General features: G+C 47.9%; 1 protein-coding gene across 1 annotated transcript; it reads right to left on the reverse strand.

Moving 5' to 3' along the window:
- Nucleotides 1-66: 66 nt before the first annotated feature.
- NIM1K (NIM1 serine/threonine protein kinase) lies at nucleotides 67-16029 on the reverse strand. Its single transcript, XM_015424472.1, has 3 exons — nucleotides 15711-16029; nucleotides 3297-3565; nucleotides 67-854 (listed from the first exon to the last, which is right to left on the reverse strand). Exons 1-3 carry the CDS (start codon nucleotides 15985-15987, stop codon nucleotides 105-107), a joined length of 1296 nt encoding a protein of 431 aa, XP_015279958.1. The 5' UTR covers nucleotides 15988-16029; the 3' UTR covers nucleotides 67-104.
- Between the last annotated feature and the right edge of the window lie 3667 nt (nucleotides 16030-19696).

The raw sequence follows: 19696 nt of genomic DNA on the forward strand, positions 1-19696 counted from the left end.
CATCTTTTTTAAAAATTCATTTCAAAATTACAAAAAAAAGCAGCTAAGTACCACCAAAGAAAAGACTCCAGAAAGTGTGCTGAATGCCAAGCTGGCTCTAGGGTTTATAAAATCAAGCAGAGTTTTGATGAATGTCTGAGGCCCCGACAGGTAGCAGGGCCTTTCCTTATCTCTGAGTCCTTGGGCTCTGGTACCACAATAATGGGGACAGTCTCCATGGCCCTTTTCTTCTGTACTCTGTGCAAAATAATCCTGTAGATCCCTGTGATTGCACTGTGAGAATCTCTCCCGCGGTTATTTTGAATGTGCTCCTCTGTGATTCCCAGCTTGTTCAGGATGTTTTTCACCTCTGCCTCTTCCTCTCGGAGCACTCCAGTCTCTGACAAGTGCTTTGGGTCTAGTTTAAAGGGCTCCAGGGGCTTTGGATGCTGCACGCCCCTCATCCACTCACTGTTCATCATATGCTCGATGGGATAGCGTTCCGACGGGACCGGCTGAAGAATCCCCCGGATCAGCTTCTGGCAAAGTTCCGACAGGAATGGTGGGAAGACGTACGTCCCCTCGAGAATGCACTTTTTCAGTTTGGCCACAGTTTCTGCTCGGAAGGGCATCATGCCGGTTGTGATGAAATACAGGAGGATTCCCAGGGCCCAGAGGTCCACGTAAACACCCGTGTAGCTTACGTCCCTGAAGAGCTCTGGGGCAGCGTAAGGAGGAGAGCCGCAGAAAGTGTCCAGCATTTCCCCCTTTTTACTCACAGTGCTGAATCCAAAATCTCCCACTTTCACGCAAGTGTTGCTGGTGTAAAACACGTTTTCGGCTTTGAGGTCCCGGTGGATGATGTTGCTCTCATGCTGCAAGGCAAAAAACTCAAAGGTCATTGGTACTGGAACAGAAAGCAATTTTTCTTTCTTTCTCTATTCATGGTGTACATACCCGTAAGCCTTTACAGAGAAGAAAGGGCCAACTTTCCTTCCACCTATCCCCACTCTTTGCTTCCACTCATGCCAATACTCCCTCCAAATGCTGCTTTTCAGAAGTGCCTTTTCTGAACCCCCCTAACCACTGAACTTTTGGGGCATATCTATGCTCGAAGCGGGGTGGTGGTAGAGCATCTAGTCCCCAGGTTCAATTCCCAGGATTTCCAGTTGGAAGGACGAAGTAGTAGGTGATGTGAAAGACTTCTACCAGACAACCTGGAGAGCCACGTCCAGTCTGAGTAGACCATGCTGACGTTTATGGACCAGGGGGTCTGATTCAGTATAAAGGCAGCTTCACACGTTATTATGAGAGGCACTGTGGTATGGCACAACTTGGGGTACATTCTCACTCCCATGCTGGGGCCTAAAGCTACTTTGCAGGGCCATATTTTATCAGGGAAATGGAGGAGAGAAAGAGGTACATAGCCTCTTACGCTGAGAAATGGTTCTTATCCTGAAACTGCCTTTTGGAGCCAAGTTGAACACACATGGAGCTATCTCATATTGATTTACCATTAGTCTGTAAAGGTCAGTATGTACTCTGACCAGCAGTGGCTCTCGGATCCAAAAGAGAGCGGCCTTTCACATCACCTACAACCTGATGACAGACAGTGCCGGAGACTGAATCAGAGACCTCCTGCAGCCGAAGCAGATGCTGTACCACTGTGCCACATCTGGAATACCACCAACCCCTATACACACAACCAGACTAATAATACGTTCTAGCTCACTACTGCATGAACACTGATTTACATTTGCAATCTTGTGAGGCAATTAAGATTTGGTAACCCTCCTGCCTCTGATTGGCCTTCCAGTTCAGCATTCTCCATGTTGCTTAAAGTCCAGTTGTAGGGATAATGTTTATTTACTTTTAAATGTGTACTTGATTTTTCCCCTTGCATCACTTAAGACCCCTTTGCTACACTGGAGTGAGTTTTCTGTGGCGCAGTCCCACGTGGCCCAAGTACATACAAAAGAAACAACTGCTTTGTCTGCAGACTGGGTTTCTGGGTGTTGAGGGTCCAAACATATGTAACAGAGATGACAGTTCTCTATTAAACTGCAAAGAGGTAAAACGGCAAGTGTGCATGGAGCAGATCAGGGCCACACAGGGAGGAGACAGAATGTTTTAACTTTTGAAGCCCTGGATGGCTTTGCTGGGGCCCCTCTGAGTATAAAAGATACCAACCTCTCTTCCTTTGAGGTACTAACAGCAGCATTGAGGGAGCACTTTTGATTAGCAGGAGTTGAGGAGGTAAACCCCTTCCCACAAGACAAGGCCTTGATTTCTGGCCCCGTGAGTGGACCTCCTGATGGCACCAGCATTTCGGCCACTGTGTGACACAGAGTGTTAAGACTAGATGGGTCATTGGCCTGACCCAAACATGGCTTCTCTTACGTTCTTATGGCACGCCTGATTGCAATTTGTTTTTTACAGCTGAATGGAGATCCGCGATCCTTTGTCATGTCTATTTGAATGTCATCACTCATGTACAGGAGAAGCAACGATAGGCCAGAGAAGACACCAGAAAACCCCACGACTTCACTCTTGCAGTGATATGCTAGCAGCATGATCATTCCAAGCCCACGCCCCATTCCATTTCACAAACAATCATCAAAGTGCAGCCGTTCGGGATCAGACCAATGGCCCATCTCATTCCACATCCAGTTCTACACAGTGGGCAACCAGATGCTCCTAGAAGGCCACAAGCAAAGCATAGAGGCCCAAGCTCCTCACTGTTGTTGCTCTCCAACCCCCCCCCCCCGGCACTAGTATTCAAAGGGTTATTTCCTTTGAACATGAAGGTTCCACTCAGTCATTCCAGCTAAAAGCCCCTTATTTTATGTTTACTAAAATTCATGTTCCATGAATTTTTTAAAAGCCAACTTAAAGGCAGCTGTGATAATAGGCCATGCCATTTCCAGCTCAGCTTGCTGCCCGCTGTGGGCAATTTTTAAAAAATAATTTAAAAAAAAAAATGCAATTGTGCCGCAAAAATAGCCTGTAGTTGTCGTCACATTGCTAGGGATTTGGGCTTATAACAACCCTGTGACGGAGTCCTGCGTTGCAAGTGGAGGGAATGCGGTAAGGCAGCATGTGGTTTACAGAAGTGAATAGCTTTCAGGCACATGCTTTTGGGTCTAAATGCCGTTGAGCCCTGGCTTAAATGACCCCTACACACATACAGCTGGACTCGAGCAGGAAAGCTACACATATGAATCAGCCTCGCATTCCATTATTTTGAACCGAAGAGAAAACACAAGGAAATTGGGGGGGGGGGGGGGCACATTCATTGGACTCGGAAATGAACTTACCATGTGTTTAACAGCAGATATGATCTGGGAGAAGATGAGCTTGCTCTCTAATTCGGGCAACTTCCCTTCGGTTGTGATCTTAGTAAAGAGTTCTCCTCCGCTGGCATATTCCATCACCAGGTGTAGTTTGGAGAAAGTCTCCATCACCTCATACAGCCGGATGATATTTGGGTGGTGCAGCTTCTCCATGCTTGAAATCTCACGGGACAGCAATCGCTGAGTCTTCGGATCTAATTTTGTCTTATCCAAAATTTTGATAGCTACCTTATCTGGAAAGTTGAAAGGTGTTATTTTTTGTTATTATCAAGTACAACAGATTTCATACTTTTAAAAACGCCACACCTCGAACTTACAAAGGTGATGTATACATTGCTTTGTCAAGTCCAGCACTGCCTGTTCAGAGTGGTAGCACCTGAAATGCTCTTAGATGCTGGGGCTTAAACCTGGGACCTTGGGCAGGCAAAACATGCGCTCTGCCACTGAACTACAGGTCTCCCCGTCTCCGTTTTCACTGTCAGCTTTTAGAGAAAGAATAGAAAGGGAGGTGTTGAATTTAAGACCTATCCAAGTGACAAAAAGCCTGATCAGTCCTTTACCACAGAGTGGTGTATAATTCTCACACTTTGTTCTCTTAGTGTACAACCAGTATACCACTTCTTAGCTGATGGAGAAGTTGGGGGTGTGCCCAGAGCGGCATATATTTCAAGATGTTGTGGTAGCCATTAGCTCATATGGGTCTGAGAGGGAATTTAATGGTTTAATAATATGGTTGATAGAACCACCAAGCCAAGATGGCTAAAAGGGGCCTCCATACCCAGAGGTACTATACTTGTACATTCTAGGGCAAAACAGGATAAGACTTTGGCCTTCGTGTCCAGGTTACTGAGCTTTGGAAGGGGCATCAGGTTGACCACCAAGGGAAACAGGATGCTGGACCTGCTCTTATAACATGGCTCCAAGGGTGACAGAAGGAACCCTACTTCAAGTGCATGACTCTTCCTCTGACTAGGTACCCAACTCTGGATCCAACCCACCACTTACTTGCTGAACGTCAAAATTTCTCAACTATTTGCAATCTGAGCATTTTTATTATCTTAGTGTCTATTTTATATAAATGTAGTAAAGTGTGCCAAAGAAGCAAATGTACTTCTGCTTGTGCCCATTATTTGTTTTGAAGGCATGGTGGCCTGAATCAGCTAGGGAATTATCTCCATAAGGCCAAAACTCCCCTGATTCAACAACTCGAAGTCTATGTGTTTCATACAGTACCTTTTAATAAATACAGTAAGCATGCCAGTTGCTGTGATGTAGTGAAGCTTGAGCTAACAGTGGAGCTTATTTGCTAACTAACTGGTTTGAGTGGCGGAGAATGCTCTTCTTATTCTCTTACTAGTAATAAGTCCCGTTGTGGAAATAAATACAACGAGCTCTAAAAAGAGGTTCTGGGCGGATGCCCTGGTCTTGGGCACTCAGTGACAATTTGCTGTGGTGACCTCAGCAGTGTAAAATGGCACAGAGTCCATCATTTTCTCCAGGGGAACTGATCTCTGCCATCTGAAGAGCAGCTGTAATTCTGAGTGATCTCCAGCCCTCACCTGGAGATTGGCAGCTGTAGTTCCCCAGGAGGAAATGGCTGTTTGAGGTCCCACCCCTCCTCAAACCCCACCCTCTCCAGGCTCCAAACCTCAAATCTCCAGGAATTTCCCAACCTGGAGTTGGCAACCCTATCTTTTTCCCCAGCCAACCATCAACCTGTTATATTCACCCCTCTGATTTCAGCTTTCCATCTCCTCTCCCCTTCCTCCTGGAGAGCAGTTGTAATTCTGAGTGATCTCCAGCCCTCCCCTGGAAATTGACAACAATGGTTCCCCATGAGGGAATGGCTGGCTTGGAGGGTGGAGTCTATGGCATCGCACCTGTCTGAGGTCCCACCCCTCCTCAAACCCCACCCTCTCCAGGCTCCAAACCTCAAATCTCCAGGAATTTCCCAACCTGGAGTTGGCAACCCTATCTTTTTCCCCAGCCAACCATCAACCTGTTATATTCACCCCTCTGATTTCAGCGTTCCATCTCCTCTCCCCTTCCTCCTGGAGAGCAGTTGTAATTCTGAGTGATCTCCAGCCCTCCCCTGGAAATTGACAACAATGGTTCCCCATGAGGGAATGGCTGGCTTGGAGGGTGGAGTCTATGGCATCGCACCTGTCTGAGGTCCCACCCCTCCTCAAACCCCACCCTCTCCAGGCTCCAAACCTCAAATCTCCAGGAATTTCCCAACCTGGAGCTGGCAACCCTAGTCAGGACTGGCCCCAATGAGTTCCCCACAAAGGCCTGGAAAGGGCCTCCTGGCTTTGCCTTTTTACTGACAGAACCAAGCTTGGTTGCCTAGCAACAGTCACTGAGGGAAAAGTTAACCCCACAGGAGCCAAGCAGGAGAAGTGTCTTTGTCAGGAGAGACAGCTGTTTTGGCAGTTATTCTTACAGGGAACAGTGGGTGAGCGGCAGTGGGCGAGGAAGAGGAGCAGACCCAGCCCCCAGCCAATGGCATGCGATTCAGGCCCGTAGCACGCATGGGGCCCACGGGGCCCACCCCCCCTGCGGGTTTTGTGGGCCCCCTCCCCGATCCTCTGCTCCCCCCTCCCCCGGGCCTGAAGACGACTGCTGGCGGCGCTGGAGGCCGAGGCAGCATCAGGGGAGCTTGAGGTGCGCGGCGGCCTCCCCTCCCTCCTCCTCCCCCTCCCCTTCCTTGCGGCTGCGAGAGGCGCCCGGGACGAGGGTCTCGCCCGACCCTCGGCATCCGCCCGCAGAGGGAAGCGCCGCCGGCAGCGGTCGCCAGGGGGCGCCGCGCTGCCCACTTCCCCAGCCGCGGTGGGTGCGGGCCCGCGAGCCCCCGGGAGACTCCAGCGGTGTCCCTTGTTGCTCTGCTCCCCGCCTTTACGCGCCTGTCCGTCGCCGTTGAGAAGCCACCGAGGTGGCTCTTTTGAAGAAGAGGCAAGGAGCGGAAAGAAGGGGCGGGGGAAGCAGTCAGGCGTCTCTCTCTCTCTGTGGGGCTTGTTCGCAGCAGCAACGTGGCTAGATAAAGGCTGGAAGCTGCCGCCGAGCGAAGCTTTATTGGGGTGATGTGTGTGCGCAGCGCGCGCGCGCCCACCATTCGGCCTCCCTACTTTCCCCAAGGCCCTCCCACAAGGAAGACGTTAGCTACGGCCCTGATGCGATTACTCTTGAGTGGTGGCTGATGGGCCAATGGCTGATGGAGCGCACAGCACAGCCAATGGGAGAGCTGGAAATTCCCAACGCATTTGGAGAATTATATATACAATATAAGATTTTGGAACATTATACATTTGGCACGAACTGAATTTCAGAGACCTGAAAAGTGCCAATGTTGCTAGTATCGAACCATGCTGTCCTGTTATGCAAAGCCCTCTTTAAACTTTGGCATCACTTAGTAATTCATAGAAACATTGCTGAGAGGCAAACACCTGAGTCAAAAACCAAACACTGCTGTGTTTGAACCAGTCTAGAAAAGTGGTCCTCATATCATGGGTTGAGCCTCACAGGTGGGTCACAGAAGCCCTCCTGCTTGGTTGCAAAACCTAATTCAGCTGCCATTGTTTCTATGATGCCTTTCAGAAGTGCCTTCTGCCTAGAGTGGGGTTGCCAACTCTAGGGTGGAAAATACCTGGAAATTTCAGGGGTGGAGCCTGAGGGGAGAGGAGTCTGAGGAGGGACAGGACCTCAGTAGGGTGTAATGCCATACAGCCCACCCTCCAAACCCACCATTTTATCTGGGTGAACTAATCTCTGTCACCTGGAGATCAGTTTTAATTCTGGGAGATCTCCAGGCTCCACCTGGAGGTTGGTAACCCTACAAGAGAGGGAGGGTGCCAAGCCTTCTGCCTGTCTTTGAATCGTGAGAAAAGCGGTAGAGAGGGTTTCTCCATGGCTCTGACCCCTGGCTTGTTTCTCACTGTGATTCACCTCTCAGTGTGGGCTTGTATTTCCGGTCCCCAGCTCTTTTGATCCCTGGTCGTGGCATAAACAACTGGCTCCCCCTCTTCCTGTCACATAGCTCTGTTACGGAACTTCCTGCCACATGCTTGCAATGTAGAAGTTCTCATGCTCAGTGGATCCTGGGTCTGGAGAGTCTGAAGACCACTGAACTAGAATGTACTTTGGGAGCGGGTGGCCTTTAAAATCCCCCTCAGCTACGTGAACACCGATCCCATGCAGGCAGGTGAACATCTTTATTATTTGAAATCAAAAAGCACAGTGAAGTTACAAGACAAGCTAAATAATTGGTTACAAAAGACAGTGGTAATTTGAGTAATAATCCTCTGATTGACCAGATATAAAGAAACATATATCTACGTCAAATCCAGAGGTCATTTCGGGGGGGATCGCGGGGGATCGCAGTTTCCCCGGGTGAGGTACGGGGGGGCACATGACGAAGCCCCGCCCCCCGCTTCCGGCCACCCCGCTTCCGGCCCTCATTCAGCCAGGAGGAGGCAGGAGAAGAGGGAGGGTAAGTTGCTTCCTCCCTGCCTCTCCCCACCCCTGCCTGCCTGGGGCCAGGGAGGGCCTTCACAGGGCTTCCTTGCACTCCCGCCGGCCTTGCAGGTCCACCGCCGGGCCCCTCATGGGGCTCGGTAGTGGAGCTGCAAGGCCGGCGCCGGCGGCCAGGACCATTGGGGGCGGGGTGTGTGGCCTTATGACACACTTCTGGTGATGTCAGGGGGTGTGGCCTTATGACACACTTCCGGTGATGTCAGGGGGTGTGGCATATGCTAATGAGTTATGCTAATGAGTTCCCCTAGCTCTTTTTCTACGAAACAACCCCTGGTCAAATCTATGTAAAACCTAAGTGTTTATTTAACCTAACCTAAATGATAATGGGCAAGGATTCTTCATATCCTAAACAAAAGTATTCATTACTGATACGAGACTAAAATCTTATCTGACCCAGACATTGCAAGGTTTTGCCCTAAGAACTACAGAATCATGAACTTTGTACCTCTTATGTTGTCTGCTAACAATATCAGACCTACAAGAGGAAAGCCTTCTCTATAACAGGCCTTTCTAACATCCTAATAAAATATTACTTAAAGAATAAATCTATAAAAACCAGAGAAATATGAATATGAACAATCAAGAAGAAAAAACCCTATATATAAAAATCTTTATATTCCCATTCATATTACAATTGTAAAACGATACATTCATAATGGGTCAAATGTCATTTCCTCCTTATTTCCCTGTACAGTTGATAATAATTATTCTACTTCTGTTTCACTGAATGAATTCTTTATGTTCCGTTTTTACAAAGGAAAGTGTGGGGAACTGCTGTTTTTGGGAAGTGTGTCTGAAGAACTGAGTCAAATTGAGGTGAGGAGAGTTGAAGTTCTAGGACTCCTAGGCAAATTCATGGAAGACAGGCCCATCAATGGCTACTAACCATGACAACTAAAGGGAACCTCCATATTCAGAGGCAGCAAACCTCTGCATACCAGTGCTAGGAGGCAGCATCAGGAGACGGCCTTGGCCTCTGTGCCCTTTTTGTTGACACTCCAGGGCAACTGGTTGGCCACTGTGTGATACAGGATGCTGGACTAGATAGACCACTGGTCTGATTCAGTAGGGCTCTTCTTATGTCCTTATTTGAACACAAAGCCCTAGCAATAGAAATGATCAAAATGTTAAAATTGCAAGGTTGAGAGATTTTAATGTTTCAATAAGTAAACTGTGAGTTGGGGCTACTGTTCCCTGTCTACTCAAGAAAAGCCTTTTACTCAAAGAAAGGATCCTTCCAAGAATGGGAAGATACCTTTGGATCCCTCTCAAGAGTCCTGCTGGATGAGCCCAAAGGTGTATCTGGTCCAGCATCCCGTTTCCCTTGCTAGCCACCCTGATGCCCCCTGGAAGGCTGGCAAGATGGGCATAGATTCAGAGGTATTCTGTCTCTGTACACAGAGGCCACATTAAGTCATCTGGGCTAGTAGCTGCTGATGGTCCCATCCCCCATAAATTTGACTAATCCTCTCCTTAAAGCCACCTACGGGAATGGCTACCATGACATCATCTGTAATTAGGTCACACCCACACTCACCAGAGGATTCTCACAGGAAGAACTTTTCCCCCTGCCTGCTTTTTGAAGGCGAGAGACAAACAGAGGTGGTTTGCCACTGCCTACCTCTTTGTGTCACCTCTGGACTTCCTTGGTGGTCTCCCATCCAAGTATTAATGAGGGCTGACCCTATTTAACTTCCACGTTCTGATGAGACCAGGCTAGCCTGGGGCACCCAGGGCAGGACAAGGTGGTGATACAAAAGGTGTGTGTGTGTGTGGGGGGGACATAAATTACTTTAAGGCCAGATAAAACACAACCGGTAACAAATCTACGGCAGATTTAAATCCTAGAATTCTTTCCCCCTTTCTTCTTATTTCCAAGTCCTGTCCCTTTGCATTTTGTCCCACTATGTATAGAAGGAAAGGTCAAATAAATCTGAAAAAATTCAGCCCAAAGGGTTGCTCTAACCTTGCCTGTGATGTCAGGCAAACACTCTAATTATTGCTGCTGATCAGGGGTCATTTCCTGCAGGAGCGCACAGGAGCGGAGCTCCGGCAGTAAAGAGCCCAGGGGGCGGGCACATGCAACAAGCCCCACCCCCTGCTCCCAGCAGCCTTCAGTCAGAGCAAGAAGCAGCCAGGTAAGTTGCAGAGCCCCCCCCCCCGCCCCCCTGTCCAAAACAGTCCTGTGGCACCTTTAAGACCAAATTTTATTTAGGTAGAAGCTCTCCTTCCTCTGCAAGGGCAGGTCTGCACGTCCCCCCCCCAATAGCTAGCAATCCAAAACAGTCCAGTGGAGCCTGAGCGGTGGGTGTCGCCTTCTGACACACTTCCGGTGATGTCAGGGGGTGTGGCATATGCAAATAAGTTATACTAATGAGTTATGCTAATGAGCTCCTGCACCTCTTTTTCTATGAAATGACCCCTGCTGCTGATGCAATGGGAGGCTTAGAACGGGCACACTAAGTTGGTATCACATGGAAGAGGAACCAATTTTAAGAGTGTACTTCATACTTCACTGTATGTGCATGAACACCCAGAGATGGGGCAGGGGGGAAAATGGACCAAATGACTGGTCAAATATTGTCTTCTGACTACCTATTATTCGACCTCAGTCCAAGCAATGTCATATTTCAGGAAATCTAAATGTCCCTATGTGACAGCTTGTCCTTTTTATGGCATTGTGGAGTTATTTCCTAGCAACAAGTACATTTAAAACAGATTTTTTTTAAAAAAAAAGCAAGATAGATCAAGATGGGTAGCTGCATTAGGCTGCAATCATACGCACAATTAGACCTGACAGAGGTGCGAATGCCAGGCGGATTTAAAGGGCGCGATCAGACAACATCTGGGAAGTGCCCCGCAGCCATCGGCAACCCGTTCTGCTCCACCGCAGAAGCAGAGTTAAAAGACACCGGAGGGAAATCCAGTAGGAAATGGGTTGCGACCGGCCACGGATGGACTTTCCCGTGTCTGATCACTCCAGCGTGCTCTCTTGGCTTCAGAATGGTCTGATCAGGCCATCCTGACTCCGTGCCGTTGTTTTTTCCCCCTTCGCAGTATGCGCATCATTGCAAACTCCATAGGGAGCCCTTGGTGCAGAGGTGCGATTCATCGATCCCTCAGTTAAGCGCATGGGGGGAAAACGGCACAAAAAAAATTACTCACTCATAGCTGCATCTGATTACACACTGATGGCCTGTGCCCGCAGCTTCAAAGGGAGGTGTGATTGTGCAACTGAGGGTCAAATTCCTCCAGAGGAAATAGCCTCACCCCCCCCTTTTCTGGTGCGTGTGGCCGCAACCGTAGTCTGTCTGTAGCAGTAGAAAGGAGCAAGAATCCAGTAGCACCTGAAAGACTAACAAAATCGGTAGCAGTGTATGAGCTTTTGTGAGTTACTGCTCATGGAGATGCTGGCAAATTAGCAGTCTAGTGACAATAGCCAGTGAATGACGACAACAGGCATGATTGGATTAGGTGTGATATGCAGAGGGATAGGAGGCGTGGAGAAATCAGCTTTGGTAATGATACAGGAAACCTTGGTTTCAATTCAGTCCAGGTGGATGCATTTTCTTGAGCTTCATTATCACTTGCAATTCAACAACTGATAATGAAGTTAATGTTAATTCAGCAACTGTTACTGTAGTTACTGTTACTTTGCTTTCCTTCTGCTCTTATTTCATTTCTGTAATTCACCTTGAAACAGTAGTCTGACCCTGAGGTACTAGAATCAAGGCCAAAAAGGAGAATGGTTTTTACACTGAAATTTTAAGGTGGCCAAAACTATTTCTGCATAAAGTGGCAGATTCAATCCCCAGCATCTACAGGCGAAAAGACCTCTGCCTGAAACCCTGTAGAGGTACTGCCATCCACAGTGAACCAGACTGACCTAGATAGACCAAGAACCTGAGTATAAAGCAGCTTTGTATGTCCAATTTGAGAGATACTGATAGGGATGCCAGCCTCCAGTTGGGACTTGAGGCTCCCCCAGAATTACAGCTCATCTCCAGACTAGAGAGATCAGTTCCCCTGGAGAAAATGGCTGCTTTGGAGGGAGAACTCTATGCCATTGTACCCCGCTGAGGTCCCTGTCCTCCCCAAGACTCCATCCCCAAATCTCCATGAGTTTCCCAACCTGGGCCTGGCAACCCTACCCCTCCATCCCCTGCTGATGGCGGGGGAGGGGGGGGCACCTGGCAACCCTAGATACTGAAAAGGAATAAAATTAAGAGCTAGTACATTTGACCCCAGCCTAGCTGTGGGAGAAGTTGTAGCTGTTAAAAGGCGCATGTCTTTATTTATTTATTTATTATTTATTTATTTAATTGCATTTATACCCCGCCCTCCTCAGCTGTGTTACTCCATAGCAGCAGAAAAGAGCCAGTGCAGCGACTCACGAAAGCTCATATCCTGCCACAAATTTTGTTAGTCTTTAAGAAGAAGAGAAGAAGAGATTGGATTTATACCCCGCCCTTCACTACCCAAAGGTGTCTCAGAGCGGTTTACAAACGCCTTCCCCTTCCCCTCCCCATAACAGACACCCTGTGAGGTAGGTGGGGCTGAGAGAGCTCTTGACAGAAACTGCTCTTTTTCAAGAACAGCTCTTATCAGAGCTATGGCTTGCCCAAGGTCATCCAGCCAGGTGCAAGTGGAGGAGTGGGGAATCAAACCCAGTTCTCCCAGATTAGAGTCCGCGCACTTAACCACTACACCAAACTGGTGCTATGGGTCTCTTGCTCTTTTCTCTTGCTCAGAAGTGAATCCGAAAACGTGTTCAGTGGGGCTTGCAGGTATAGTTACAGATGGCGACAGGACAGACAAAGAGAGAAAGTCAGTAACGGATACAGGATTCCCTTTGTTAAATTATGCAGGTGAGAGAATGGGTTATGTGAGGCTCCCTGAGAAACCAGATCAGAACAACAAGCTCAGCCCTGAAGAGATTATTACCTGCATTACATTAGGGCTGCCTCAAGACTGAAGTCTCAGGTCATCTCAAATGCTTTTTATTCTTTTCAACCACTGGGCCCTACAAAGTCCAGCCTTCTTTTACTTATACCCATTTACACAGTATTCCCTACCACCACAAAAAGCCCTTTTTCTTAACACCGCCATAGGGATAACAATGAGGGTTGCCAACCTCCCAATGGTACCTGGAGATTTCCTAGAATTACATCTGATCTACAGGCTACAGAGATCAGTTGCTCTGAAGAAAATGGCAACCTTGGAGAGTGGATTCTGTGGCATTGTTTCCTGCTGGAGTCCCTTCTCTCTCCACAGAACCCTGCCCTCCCTAGGCTCCATTCCCCAGAATCTGCAGGTATTTCCCAACCCAGAGCTGGCAACCCTGATAAGTATTATTTAATAACTAGACAACCTTACCCTAACCTTACCAGAGGAGTAGCCATGTTAGCCTATCACAGCAAAAATAAACAGGAGTCTTGGGGCCCCTTAAATACTAACACAATTTTATTCAAGTGCAAGCTTTTTTGGACTAGAGCCCACTTCTGAATTGCATCTGAAGAACTCTAGTTCTAGTATGGTAATCTTACCATAGAATATCTGGGAATTGCTAGAACTACCCTTGTCACTTCTGGGTAGCTCTAGGAATCGCCAGGAATTCTATGGCCAGAACTTCCTGTAAGTAGACAAGGCCTTGCTTTTCTTTTTAAATTTTTTCTCCTGGGACACTGGGCCCACCAGTGCTTGGCAACCCTACTTGGTAAACTCAATTACAAACTTTGCTGTCTTTCATACCAAGGAGGAAAACAGAGACTGAAAACACAAAAAAGTTTTATTTACTGGATGGGAAGTAAACGGGGGACATTAAAGACCAACTTGATAGCACTGAAGTGTAGAGTGGTGAGTTAGCCAAGAACTGCCAAGCTCCTAGAGGCTTCCTAAAATGGTGACCTCAGCCTGCCCCAATAACTTTCCAGTCCTCTAGAAAGGCTGCATGCGAGATCCATCAACCAGTGTGGCCACCACACTAAATAGTCTACTTCCACCTGAGAAGAATAAAGACAGAGCAAGATCCCTAACCTGCCTAAGGAACCACTCAACCCTGTTTGACTCAAAGCTCCATTAAACCGCAGACTTCCTCTTTTTTCTGGTTCCTCCCCATCCCTCCAAGTGTTCTAAGAACCCTGACTGGTTTTCTGTCTTTCTCTCCAGACCACCAGGCTACAAAGGGGATTGGTAGATACTGGAAAGGAGGGTGGCCTTGGCTCTAACCGTCACACCCTTAAAATGTCTGATTGTGGGAATTATGGGAAGGAAAACTCTGTCTATCCCTGTTTCACCTCCCCCCTCAGTCAATAAATCACGGTGGGGGGAATTAGACTCATAGGACGGTTGACGGATTGGTTGTGCAGGAGGAAAGACATTTTCCCAAAGTTTTTTGTTCTGTCTTTTCTGTGGTGGTGCTCACTGGCCCTGAGTACCAGCTCCTTGGGGGGAGGGGCCTCTCCCAAAATCTGAGGGGGAAATTGGTAGAAAGCAGTGCAACTTTCTATGAGTACTGGCACCATTTATAAAAATGACACGAAAAAGCACTGCACTTCACAGCGGTGACCTGGATGGCCCAGGCTAGTCTGATCTCAACAGATCTCAGAAGCTAAGCAGGGTCAGACCTGGTTAGCATTTGAACGGGAGAATACCAAGGAAGTCCAAGGCAGCAAGGCAGAGGCAGGCAATGGCAAACCACCTCTGGGGCCTCTCTTGCCTTGAAAACCCTAAGAGGTTGCCATAAAGTCAGCTGTGACTTGACGGCACTTTCCGCCACCACCAAGTAAAGATGGCAGCATGAAACTCTGCATGGGTTGAACCTTTTACAGTCGTCCTGACCCGTGTGGGGGAGGGAGCAGCATCCATGAGGGTGAAGTACGCATAAAGGGTGGCTCTGAGCAGTTCATTCAGTGGACAAGATATACAAGCTGCAGAACAAGCAAACTCAGGACCTGGCATGGGATAAAGGCCAGTTGATCTAGGAGGAGTGTAGTGTTCCCTTTTCATGTGGATCGGGATTAGGAAACCCAGGTTTCTCCTCTCAGGTTCATACAGCAGAGATGGCTGTGCTCAAACCAACACTCATTTATTAACAAGAAGAGTCAATCCTAACTAACAAAACTGACGAAGCAGGGACCAAATCCGCTCGCACAAATATTGGGAGGAAGTAGTCCATTTAGGGCTGCCAGGTAACCCTTGGCCACCAGTGGGAGGTGTGTTTGTGTGTGTGTGGGGGGGGAGGATTGCCAGATCCAGGTTGGGAAACTCCTGGAGATTTGGGGATGGAGCCTGGGGAGGACCGGGACCTCAGTCGGGTCGAATGCCATAGAGTCCACCCTCCAAAGCATCCATTTTCTCCAGGGGACCTGATCTCTGTAGTCTGGAGATGACACCTGTCATTCTGGGGGATCCCCAGGTCCCACCTTGAGGCTGGCATCCATAAGACCATCCCACTGTACTGTATGCAATAGTGAAACACACACAAATGAGGAAGCTAAAACAGGAGTTCCATGCTGCCACCCTAAAGACTCCTAATTATCAATGATGATTAGAATGAGCATCCTCAATGGGCACCTCTCCCTAGCTACCCTTATAGGTCAGTCAAAGTGTGCAAGAGGATAACTAACCCACTTTAAGACTCCATGCTTGAGCAGGCACATGGGCTGAGATAATCCAGCTCTGGCCGTGGCCTCCCGTTCTTACGCAGCATTTACGCAGGAGTCAGCATATTAGAGGATTATTTGCACAGTGCCTTCTAGTTCCTGCAGTCACCAGTCAACATCTCCGTGGCCTCAGTGCACAACCCCCTGCCCCCAAATACATATGCCATAAACTGGTGCAGCCTACCTTTGGTGAGAGAATGGATCCCAAGCTTCACCTGAGAGAAATTCCCAGTCCCTATTTGCCCTCTGATGCGATAAAATCCAATCCTCTTCCCTAGAGTTAATTCTTTCACCACCTTCTGATGCTGGGACATATCCCGAGTAAGTTTCTCAAAAGGGGTCAGCCGGCGTGGCTGGCCCTGGTCATCGTCGGCGTAGACCTCGGTCTTCGTATAGTCCTCTCCGCTGTCTTCCCGGTGCCATTTAACATATCTCTGGTTCCCTGAACCTCCTGTGGTCATAGTCCGGGGGCAATCACATATCCACAGGCTTTAACAAGCTCTTCGGGGCAGGGGGGGTTGCTCAGGAATATTGACCTGGAGAGAACAGAATCCATGGCAGCCCAAGCAGAAGCTGTTGTGCATCCATGACATCAAAGTTTAGCTTTCAGTTGCCGCCCGATAGGAGCCGGAGACAAGCTACTCACGTGCATCTTCAGCTAGCCATTCTGAGCTCATAGGGGTCATGGCCTAAAGCATTCATGAATGCTTTGTAAATGCAGCATCACAAAAGCAGGGAGCCCACGCCTCGGTGAAGCACAAACACAGACGCTCATCTTTCGTTTTCAGGCTTCCACAAGCTGCTCAAAATCCCCAGACTGATATCACACACACACACACACACACACATGGATGAACGCTCAACTTGCAGCTGCTTTGAAGGACATCCAGGATTCTCAGGGGTCTTCTGGAACAGCTGGTCACATCTGGCAAGACTGGGTACAGTCCTCTCCCCTTGAATCAGGTCCCAGTCCAAGAGCCAAAAGCTGGGATTTCTGTTCTTACATTCTTCAACAGTAGAGGGCTTTTAACTCCCCTTTGGAAATGCTCAAACGCGCCTCCGAAGCCCAGTTATACAAAACTTGCCTACGCTCCTTTTCATTGCCATTGTTAGAACGGTGTAAGGAGCTGGTGTTGGAGGATGCTAGGAGGAATGTCAGCCCCATGCTGGCTGAAAGAAAAAAAAAATCTGATCTTCGGTATCGCGGCAGTCACATGGAACGGCAGCCAAGGATTAAGTTACTGCAATGCTACCTTAAACCCTCCTCGGCGTAGATGAGGTTTCTTTAAAGCCTTGAGCCTTCTATAAATTTTGCTGACTGCAATGCTCACCTGAGAAGAAGGCGCAGAAAAATTGGTTAGAGCCTTTGAATCCCTTGGAAAGCACAGCAATCGCAACGTGGTACATTTAGTTACAGGCAGTCTCTGAACTTGGTAACAGCCTAACCTCTCCTCCTCTTAGCCAGGCATCAAAAGAGATTTACAAAACTGTGAACTGACAGTATCCCCAATTCGTAACCCAGCTAGCGTCTGCTGAAAAAACAGCTCCCGAAGGAGAACAGCTCTCTTCTCTTTGTGCTGTTACCAAGGTCACAGCTGTAACCTTTGGTAACCAATTCAATTGTCATTTTGTTGGCCTGAAAGGTCTCTTTGATGCCCACAGATGCATCGAAGCTTTCCTCAACAGCCTAGGAGTCCAGATTCTGAAACGAGCCAGTTAAGTGCCTTCTGTGGCCTGATCCCATGGCATCTACCTTTATTTCCCCAACATATTTGGGAACTCTTGGTGCTCCAGCTGTGCTGCCTGCAGCCAGCTAAAAGATCTGCTTTCTTCAAATTACTCCATTTATTCCAAACGTTTATACGCATCCACAAACTCTCAACCAATTGGTGTTTGAGCAAAGTAAGGAAGCAAAGTAAAATATGTAGGTAATCTAATCTATACAAACAACGACTGATGGTAGAAAGTAGTACTATCGAGTCACAGTGAATTTATGGCAACCCCGTAAGTTTTTCAAGGCAAGAGATGGACAGAGGTAGTTTGCCATTGTCCGACTCTGCACAGCATAAGAAGAGAGCCCTGTTGGATCAGACCAGTGGTCCATCTAGTCCCCAGCATCCTTTCTCACACAGTCTCACCAACCAGTTCCTCTGGAAAGCCAACAACAGAGCATAGAATCACAGAGCTGGAAGGGGCCATACAGGCCATCTAGTCCAACCCCCTGCTCAATGCAGGACCAGCCTAGAGTTAGCCTCCATCATGCGGCACCCAGGTCTCGAACTGCTGAACTACTGACCTTCCACAGCCTGCAGTTCAGCGTCTTAACCACTTGAGCCACCGCAGCTCCAATTGGGGTGAAAAGCGGGGTATAAATGAAGTAAAGAAACATTTTATATCCTCTGATCCAGGTAGAAAAGCTGTAATAGCAGAAATGTAGCTGAACTGAGAGCACTCAGCTATATTCCACTCTTACTGCTTTTCTATTCATAATATGCTGCATCGTCGATAAAGCCATTAGAATACGAAAAGATCCTCAGACTTCTGACGAAGCAAAAACAGACACTTGGTGCAGGCTTTCTATAGATGTGGCCAAGAGGACATAAATAGCAAAGCAGTTTAAGGGCAGTGCAGCCTAGGACAATAGCAGCAGATGGACATAGCAAAGAAAGAGGCAGACCATACCCCACCCCTGAAACTACATTCATTATTCAGAACCTGTGTTTGCATTTCTGCTTCAACTGCCGACGCTAATCCCCTTGCACATGCCATATTCAATTGTAATAAATGAACATCATGAGCACTGGAGCATCCATTCCCCCCACCCCTCCGTTACATAATCAAAACACATGTTTTCATTTCTGGCCAAGGATTCTGCACCAGCCCTACGACAATAGCCACTATATAAAGTGATGAGCCAATGATATTGCAGACACAGATACCTGACTAAGGCTTTGCCTTCTGCTTTGGTGAAGATCTGATGCAGACTCGGAAATAAGCCCTAAATGGGGAGCACTGTGGCCTTCGTCTTCCTCTCTCACGCCTTATTTACCTAACAGTCCCATCAATTCTATTTCAGTAGGTCTTTTGTTGAGCTCTGCCCAAATAAAACCTAAGAGCATGGCATTAACACGTTGCTCTGAATGGTGAACGTAATGGTCGAGAGACTATTTGTAGGTAGGGCTGCCAGCTCCAGGTTGCAAAATTCCTGGAGATTTAAGGGGCAGTGCCTGGGAAGGGGAGTTTGGGGAGAAGAGAGACCTCAGCAAGGTATGGTGCCATAGAGTCCACCCTCCAAAGCAGCCATTTTCTCCAGGGGAACTGATTTTGATAGTCTAGAGATCAGTTGTAATTCTGGGAGATCTCCAGGCCCCACCTGGAGGTTGGCAACCCGACGTGTTCTAATTACCACCCATCTTATTTGTATAGCTGTTGACCTGATATTGGGGGGGGTGTTAAAGTCATTTTATTCTGTAATAAGTACGTTTTGTAGCAAGTTTATTTTCCTTATAGACTAATGTTTTGATCTGCTTGTTTGAATAAACATCAACGTGACCTGTTTAAATACATTTACAACTTCCACTTCATATTTTCATCGTTGTTATCCGATCTTCTTTTGGTGGATCCCTTTGGACCTTTTGCATGGACTTATATGTTCTATAATGTTTGAGCTTTATGTATTTTGACTGAAGAGCTTTGCCCTCATAATTAATTGGGTCATCCCACAGACGTTCTCTCTTTTCCTTATTCTAACCCGATGTGTTCGGCAGTGACATGAGGCCACCTGCAGAGAATGCTGGGGCTGTGTGTGTCGCAGTCCGCGCGGAATGCTGGCTGGCACGTTAGTGCCCAAAGGAGATAGAGTACCCACAGACGACTGGAGTCAGGAACTTAGGTGCAACCACTGTGAGTTTATTCTCACCCAGCCACCACCTATATACAGTTCTGAGTGTCAGAGTGCTCCGCTGCAAATGATACATGAGAAGGAAAAAGTCCACTGTACACTCTGTACATATATACAACTGCTGGCCAATCAGCACACAGCTGATGCAACCTCCTGCAATACCTTTAGTGCCAGGCTGCACTGCCTCAAACCAGTTCTGGACAGCCTCCTAGCAGTCACATGCTGTCTCTGACTGTCACTTCACTGACACTCTAGATCAAACTCATCTA

The sequence above is a fragment of the Gekko japonicus genome, unplaced genomic scaffold (genome assembly GCF_001447785.1).
Source record: "Gekko japonicus isolate JY-2015 unplaced genomic scaffold, Gekko_japonicus_V1.1 scaffold82, whole genome shotgun sequence".
NCBI classification, from domain to species: domain Eukaryota; kingdom Metazoa; phylum Chordata; class Lepidosauria; order Squamata; family Gekkonidae; genus Gekko; species Gekko japonicus.

What these genes read in the sequence shown, in the direction of transcription:
- NIM1K (XM_015424472.1), bottom strand. Translation starts at nt 15,987, where the DNA reads ATGACCACAGGAGGTTCAGGGAACCAGAGATATGTTAAATGGCACCGG. An exon ending in GATCCATTCTCTCACCAAAG is followed by an intron (nt 3,566 to 15,710) that starts GTAGGCTGCACC and finishes TCAACTTTCCAG; the next exon opens with ATAAGGTAGCTATCAAAATT. An exon ending in TATCTGCTGTTAAACACATG is followed by an intron (nt 855 to 3,296) that starts GTAAGTTCATTT and finishes TTTGCCTTGCAG; the next exon opens with CATGAGAGCAACATCATCCA.